An 8,503-nucleotide genomic window follows, 5' to 3' on the forward strand; every position below is an offset into this window, starting at 1 on the left:
CTAAGCTGAGCAGACAGTGTTTAGGCTGATCCATTTCACACAGCCGTGCTGAAACAGACACAACATAAATCAATATTTAAGAAGGCAATCCTTACCCAATTTCAAGGTAATTTTAATCACATTTAGGCACACACATTTGGCAGGCTGGCTCATTGAGCTTGTCCTGCAATGATACCTGTTTTTCCCTCACTGTTCAACCCCTCTCCCCATCCTCTTGCAGAAGTGCCTCCCAAGGCATGCCAGCCATGACAGGGTCTCAAACCCTTAAAGAGGGAGAAAAGATTAATTTCTACGCAAGGAAACAGGTAAGGTTCATCCTAAAGAGAGTGATGGCCAGAAAATGACTTTCTAGGCGAGGTAAGAGGCAAGATGCATCCTAAAGGGAATGATGAGCAGTATTTTCTGATGTCAGGCTGGCCAAGACTCTGGCTCAGGGTTCCAGCCATCAAATACCTGTCTTGTCCTGCATTTCCACCTGCTGGCAGCGTGGCAGGCACAGGGGTGTCTGTCTGGCAGGCTGGGCAGCCCAAACCTCCAGCACAGCACAGCCTGTGCAGTGCCCGCTCTCAGTCCCACAGCATGGAATTCCAGCAGACCCTCCTAGAAAGTTTTTTATGCCCCTAAGTGATGGAATCATTCACATCCCTCAGGCTGTAGTGGTGTTTCACCCTTCTGCCTTCTGCCAGCAAGAACATTCCTAGGTTTGCCCTGTGGATTGGAAAGTCATGATGTCATGGCATGGCACAAACTGCTTTGTGTGCTTCTCAGGCTGGAATGATCACCAAGGAAAAAAACTTCAAATCCAGAGCCCTTTAATAAAATCACTTAAAAAACACAGTTCCAAATGAGATTTCTAAACATATATTTGTCTGAACAAATATGGTGCCCATGCATCACTCCCCAAACTATGCTGTTCTCAGACAGCAAGAAGTTCTCAATACCATGATTTAAATGAAACTGATCTCCTGACTTCTATCATATTCTAGTTTAAGAACAAGGCCTTTGGTTTAGTTATTGCAAATTTTTTAACAAATACACATTCATTGGTAATTCAGCCAAATACAAAATTTGTTTTCTTATGTCATCATTCTTCTTCTTCAACCTAACTAATCAGATTTTATTTTCATATTAAGCTATGTACTGGGCTGATACCTTAAAAATATTTTTTAAGCTTTAAACTTCTTCCCTCGTTAAAATTCTGCCATACTGATTCCTGCTGCTGTTTCATAAAATTTCTTTGTGAATTTGATAACACTCAAATTCCTGTAGTTCACAGGGCAACTCCGTCACCCTATAACTGCTCAAAAATGGCTCCATGCCCTAGAATAAAAGGTCCATATGACTGCTTAGGAAAAGAAAAGAATTTAAAAGAAATCATTCAGAACCCCTAAAAGCAGCTAATATTTTAGCTAAAGTTGGTCAGACAAAGTGTTAAAATTGCAGCCAAAGGTGGCTAGGGCTGAATGCATTCTGCCCAACCTATTTTTCTTAAGCAATTTGACCTAAAATTACTGCACTTACAAAAACAATATGGGTCAGGCATCTTCAGCCCAGCACTTTATTTAGCAAGCCAAGTAAGGTGGGCTCTTCATCCATCCTCCAAGAGTGTCAAATCATTCTGCACCAACTTTGTTGTGTTCTCAGTGCAGACTGCCAGCATGATTCACACCAGCCTCGTGTTGCATATCATAGCTGCAGTTTGGAAACAATTAGCAGCTGCTGGTTTTTGTGGATGAATAAGGTTCAGTCCTGCCAAATTTACTGTTTTAGAAGAAGAAAGCATCAGAAAATGGATCATAGAAGCTTGCCCAGCTTCTTAACATAGAGCATAACAGTGATGAAACATCAAAGTCTGAAATATTGTTTTTTATAATTATTATTTCTAGGTTTAACAAAATATGAACATGGCAGGTCAGAGAAACAACCTACCTAGAAAATAAATGCAAACATTCCTTACGCAAACTAATGGCAGCTTTTGTCCTTTGGACTCCAATCATTCCATCATATTTGAGCCTTGAAATATTATTAACATAATTAAACAATAAAAAATAAATAAGCATAATTAAAATGTAAAATTAAGTTAAATTATTAAATAATATCAAATAAATTCAAACTGGATTTCACTTTTCAAGTGAATACTTAGATTATGTTTGTTTTTCTCTTTGATTATCTTTCTGATGTTCTCAATGACATAATGACAGCATAATGACAACTCCATACAGACCCAAGAACTGCTCAGGTAACAAAAAGGAAACCCTAGCTGATCATGCATGGAATAACTCTGTATATTGCCCATCATGTCTTTCCCTTGCTTTGTCTCTTTTCTAACATGGCTGATCTATTTTTAATCCATGACAATGCTCTTTTGTTGAAAAACACTGCAACACTCAGAAAAACTTAAAATAAAACATTAGCACTCCAGGGCAGTGACAGAAACAAAATTTGTACTTACACACAAAAGGAAAAAAGAATACTTTACATTAAAAAATTAAAATACTCAGATACTACATGATAAGTAAAGATGCAAGAAAGACAAAGAAATAAAAAGACAGCATTTTTAGCAAACATATATTTTTTTATCCTTGGTTTACTGCTGAACAATCTCAACACACATTTTCTAACAGATATCAATGGAGTTAGCAAATGATCTTTATATAAGGAGCCAGGACCACAATGTGGTTCTGCAAAAGAGATCAAGATTATAATAATGCCATCTCTAAAAAGGATATGAAAATGCAGCTAGTGTATATATTTAGAAAAGTGGCATAAGAACCAGCCATGAATGAATTTATGTCATGTGAGACAAGAGCTACAGGAGATGACTGAATGGCAGCAAAGCACCTGGACTGCTGCTTGCACTGCCCTGTGTTTATTAAACACTTCTCAGAATCTTTAGTTAGCTGCAAGCAGGATTTCCACAAGGCTTAGAAAGACTAACAGCTTGTGTAGGTATTTGAAAATATGGGGTATAGAACCTCAGCTCCAAGTAATGGGAACTTGTATCTCCAGAGATTTCTAAAGCCCTGTGCTACTAAAAGCACAGTCAATCCATTCTGGCATTTTCTTTAGTCTCCTGAGGATCAAATATTCTGCTTTCATATGAATGCATATACAAATTCATCATCAATGATTAAGTCTTTAGCTGACACTAATTAGTTTCAACTATCTGTGTGCTCAGCAGGCCCGACCTACTTCACAGTTCTGCTTCATTAGTGCTGGAAACTTAAAACATCATCAGTAAAAATTATATTGACCAGCAGGGACCAGCCCTTCAATGCAGGCACCACTGAAGGAAGGCAGTGTGATTTTAATAAGAATCACAGTAAACCCCCCCAAAGGCACAGAGAAAGGTAAAGCAGTGGCCAAAGTCATCAACAACAAACAACAGCAACAAAAGGGAAAACCAAAACTCCAGACCATTTATTCAGCTCAGGCCTGTGCTGTGAAATTCCAACCCCACAGAGGGGGCTCAGACTACAGCACAGAAGCAATTTGCAAGCTTGGTACTTCAAGGATATCCATTTAGTCCCTGGGGAGCAGCAGTAAACCTCAGGGTAAACTTGGAGCTGTGCAGAAGAACATTTGGGCAGGCACAGACGGGGGAAAGGGAGAGTGCTTGGTTAAGACAGGCAGTGGCCAAAGAAACCTGGAAAGGCACACACTCAGCAGGGTGGCACTGAATGCACTGCTCCACTTCTTCACGGGGTGGAACCACACACAAAGGGAATTAAGCCATTGGTTTAAGCACCTTGGACACTTCCACTGCAAATCAGCTTTCTGTGCAGAAGCTGTTATCCTCACTAACATATCTGTTCATCAACAGCTAAAACATGTAACCACAACCGTGAACATCAGCTTAAAACCACATCCCCTGACACCTTTAAGTTTAAAAACATGTAAGTATTTAAGGTTACATGAGAAGCTAAAGCTAGGCTGCAGCTGGAATAGTCACAGGTATTTTATACCAAATGTTATTTTCCCACTAAAAGGTTGAATACATTTTCTATCAGGACAGAGTCAGATTTATTACTTGTGGTGGATGTGTTGCACACATATAACCAAGTCTTTCAATAGCACAGATGCTGAAGCTATCTTAGATATCTAAACTACTTTCTTTCAAGCAAGACAGACTTAAAACTTGTAGCAACAATAACTTTAGTCTTAGCACCACCACACTTCAAAAAAAATTCCATTTTTTAGGACATATAAAGAACATAAAAGCTTCCAGTTCTGTATTAGATGCTTTTGCAGAAAAAAAAATACAAACAAAATCAAAAAACAAAATCCCACATACACACACAAACCCCCCAAAACAAACAAATAAACCAACCAGCATAGCGCAAGCAGAAGAAAACAAGCATTTGCTGCTAGAAGGGAAATAAGAGCAAAATGTGTCACAGCACTTCTGTATTTGAAGTGATTTTAAAAGCACAGCTAAAGCTCCCTTGTGACAGTGGTGGTGACAATGACTTGCTAGCTTACAGCAGTAAACAGTGCAGGGGAAAGAGCCACAGAACACCAAAAAAAAAAAAAAAACCAAAAAACCAACAATACAAGAAGCCACTAAGGCATCACACAGCCATGTGAATCCCATGTCAATCTCATGTCCTTTGTGACTTGCACTAAATTTGGCGAGTCCTCACCCCCAGCAGCACCTGTGTTTGATGAACCAGCCCCTGCTCAAGCTGAGGCTCTCCCTTGGCAGCATTTCCCAGATTCCTGCACTCACTCCAGCAGAGTGCAGAGGTCTTGGCCACCAACTGCTCCCTTAGGGCCCTTGAAATCAGGACAAACCTTCCACTCAAGTGTTTGTGTTGTGTTTTTGAACTTCATGAACTCTTCAGGAAAATCCTTTCTGCTAATCCCAGCCCTCATTCACACTCTCCAGTCAATCCCATCACTTACACTGCCACACCTCTTTGTCTCACTGTGGAAAAATATGGATTTACAACAGTGATGTAAAAGACAGATGTTCCTTTTAGTAGAATAACTTGTGTTTTTTAACTTGTGTTCCCACAAGTGAGGAGGCTGAGAGCTGGGACAGTGAAGATACAACATGGCTAAACTGGTACTGTCTGCTTGTGAAACTGTTTTTTTAGTCAATGTGTATGACTTCTTCAAAACATGAAACAGATCAGATATTTTCTGTATTGCCCTCTGCAAATGAAACTTATTTCCTCTCATTTAATTTGTATAAATTAGTACTTGGAAAGATCAGATCCTCAGTAGGGATATAACAAAAATAATCAGCTTTTGTCTGGCCTCTCTGGAATTAAAGATTTGTAGCAACTATGAACCTCCTCTGAGAAGACAACTGTGTTGGCACTAAATGACACAAAAGACCGTTACCAAACAGTCACAGGGTTTATATCAGTTCAGAGGAAGATGTCTAATTTTTTTACTTCTTTATAGATTTAACTGAACTGTCTTCTCATTCAAACAAAATTTTTATTACAGAAGATGCCCAGGGAAAATTTTCAGCTCACTTCATAACTTTGGTGCAAAGCAACATTCATTTAGAAATGCAGGTACTGCAGGGAAAGTGGAACAGATGGCCAGTCTGCAGGAGCCCAGGAAGGTATGACACACTTAAAGGGCTCATTTGTAAAAGCCACTTGGAAAAACACCCCATCTGCAGGAACCTAATAGGCCAGTGAGAATTGATTTTCATGATAAAATGCTTTTAAACTATATGTCCTTGTCTAGTTTTCTTTCAGGGATGGATTTCTGTAAAAGTCAGACTGACCATAACAGAACAGTCATAACAAAGCAAGGCTGGCTGTTCTGAGCAGGTAATAGTAAACACTGTGCTGCTGTGAGTCATCCTCCCCAAAACTGGTATGTGGAGCTCAGGGATCTTCCTCTGTTGTTATTCTGGTGAAGAGGCACACATCCCTAACTTGTGAATGCAGGAAATGCCCAAACACCATCCCCAGACTCTCTTAGTCCCATGGAAAACCAGGGAATACATTCAAGTTGAGTTTGCATGGTTGTCAGTTAAAAAAATTAGGATTTTCCCTGGAACATGAAAACATTTCATCTGAGATCACAGACATAAAAACACAAATCTGGAGCCTCATTATGACATCCTAACAGCCCCTTTCCACAACACAGATATCCCTCACATAAGTTAAAAAATGTGATCATGACAGGAACCAGGGCTGCATACACTGGGCTAGAAAAGAATGGCAAAGAAAAGAGGAGCTCTTCATGGTTTAACAAAATTCACATTACTAGCTTTATTGGATCAATGAATAAATACATATGCTGCTCACTGGGCAAGACCTAACTCAGAGACAACCAACTAAAATTGAAAATTTTCTTGAAAAAAACAAGAAAACAATCATTAGCTAAGAAACACTAGAGCACTGTAAGGGTTCCTCCACTGCCAGAGGACCAGCTTCCACCCCAAGCCATCACTTTGAGGGCTGACAGGGCAGTTTAAACACCTGAACATTTCATTTCCAAAAACAGGCTTCTCAACCTTTTTTCAAACTGTGAAATGGCTCAGCTATTTCTAAATGCCACTGAATCAAATCCAGTGGCGTGGGGAGAGACACTGTCACAGTAACCTTCACCATCTCTTCCTGAGTGTGTTTGGCTTTTCTTTTTTCCTCTGAACAAGGCTTAATCTCACTGTCTGGCTGAACACTAATCCTCTTTCACCAAGTCCCAAACTAATGCTTGCTGCATTAAGACACTGCAAATCCTCAAGGTATTAATTACACCAAATTCAGTATAAAAGGAAAGCACGGAGCTTTCTTCTCACTACAGCTGGTACTTCTAGAAAGGCAACTAGAATACAGGTAAGTCTTCATCAGATCCTGATGAAGAAATCTCTTTTTCACATTGCAAACTCTTAAAGTAATTAATTGTTTCTGAAAGAGCAAAGTGTAATGTATTTTTCTCTCTTGCCTTTTTCTTTTCCCTTTGTCCGTACAGACAGGATACATTCTCTCTCCACAAACTTAGATCAAAATATTTCACTGGCAGTGGTATGGTATTCTGTTATTATTACCACTCTGCAGAGATTGCTGTCATGCCATTTCCATTGCTTAGGAAAACCAAACTCCTTAAGCAGTAAATATAAGGAAGCTCTATCTCATGTCTCTGTTCTCACTAATGATTCTGAACTCTTGCTGTTACAGACCCACTTGAGGATAAAGCAGAGGCTCAGTTTCTCTCTGCTTCTCTAGCTATTTCCTGTTGCAAATAACCAGGCATGTTTCTCCAGCTGAGTTATACTTTTTGCTTCACAGAGAGGATGAAGACGCTTTACTGCTGTGTGCTGCTGCTTTGCTGGAAAGCAATTTGCTGCAACAGCTGCCAGCTCACCAACATCACCATTGCGGTGGAAAGAGAGGAATGTGAATTCTGCATTACAGTGAATGCCACATGGTGCTCAGGGTACTGCTTCACCAAGGTGAGACTCCACCTTTCAGGCACCAGAATTGAATGTTTCAAGTGATGGATGGATACCCCATTCCTGCAGTCTGTAGCGAAGACACAGACAGGGTGAGCCTTGTGAAAAACAGGCTGACTAACTGAGTAACACAAGAGTAGATGCACAGCCAATCTGAAGCACAGACAGAAGGGTGAAATATCATAGTAAAAATTCAGGTAATTAACTGGCTGTGTATATTAAGTTCATAGTGTATGACCACAGTTAGAAGAATTACAGTCTGGATCTCTGCCTTGTGCTCAACTTGTGGTTGCAAGCAGATACAATAAAGCAGCCATTCCTATGTAGACTCTTCTGCTCTTTCAAATAATTTAAAGAATCAAGCAATTGATCTGAAAGATTGTCTGGTGCTGGTATGACACAAATTTGCTGTTTCAGTCATCCCGAAGGAGGAGATTTAAAAATCTAAATGAAAATAGATGAGTCAGACCCAAATGCTTTTGATCTCAGTGGGCTTTTCCCATTTTATAAAAATTTTGAAATCTAGCCCATAACAAATTTTAAAACTGTTATTTCCTTCTAATTTCAGGATCCAGTATATAAATATCCTCCAGTATCAACTGCTCAGCAGACCTGTACCTTCAAGGAGGTTGTGTATGAAACAGTGAAGATTCCTGGCTGTGGTGACCACCCTGAATCCTTTTACTCGTACCCAGTAGCTACAGAGTGCCACTGTGACAGCTGTGACACTGACACCACTGACTGCACTGTCAGGGGACTGGGGCCATCCTACTGCTCCTTCAGTCAGAATGGAAGTAACCAGTGAGGGGCACTGGGGACAGCAGTTGGGCTTTAAATGTTCACTGCTAGGTGAAGGTACTGTTCAGGTTCCAGTGGAAGGTAACAGGCTAGGTATTCAGAAACTGCCAAGACTGAAACAAAGATTTTTAAGGCCAAATCAAGAGCTACTGACTAAACTCCTCTTCATGCCTTCCTTACTTAACCTGTCAGCTGCCTTAAAATCATTTTCATAGGTTTATAAAAAATGCTGCTTCAAATTTCTTCTGCCTTTCCGCCCTCTTCCTCTTTAGGAAAACTTAG

General features: G+C 40.0%; 1 protein-coding gene across 1 annotated transcript; it reads left to right on the forward strand.

Annotated features, from left to right (window-relative positions):
• Nucleotides 1-7,264: 7,264 nt before the first annotated feature.
• On the forward strand, nt 7,265-8,228 carry FSHB (follicle stimulating hormone subunit beta). The gene is made up of 2 exons (XM_039725092.1): nt 7,265-7,423; nt 7,992-8,228. The coding sequence occupies exons 1-2, from the start codon at nt 7,265-7,267 to the stop codon at nt 8,226-8,228; spliced, it is 396 nt and encodes a 131-aa protein (XP_039581026.1).
• The last annotated feature ends 275 nt before the right edge of the window (nt 8,229-8,503 follow it).

Source organism: Passer montanus, unplaced genomic scaffold (genome assembly GCF_014805655.1).
Source record: "Passer montanus isolate IOZ18808 unplaced genomic scaffold, ASM1480565v1 scaffold54, whole genome shotgun sequence".
In the NCBI taxonomy this organism is placed as follows: domain Eukaryota; kingdom Metazoa; phylum Chordata; class Aves; order Passeriformes; family Passeridae; genus Passer; species Passer montanus.

Coding starts and splice junctions, on each gene's coding strand:
- FSHB (XM_039725092.1), top strand. CDS start 7,265: ATGAAGACGCTTTACTGCTGTGTGCTGCTGCTTTGCTGGAAAGCAATT. Junction 7,424..7,991: donor CAGGGTACTGCTTCACCAAG/GTGAGACTCCAC, acceptor TTCTAATTTCAG/GATCCAGTATATAAATATCC.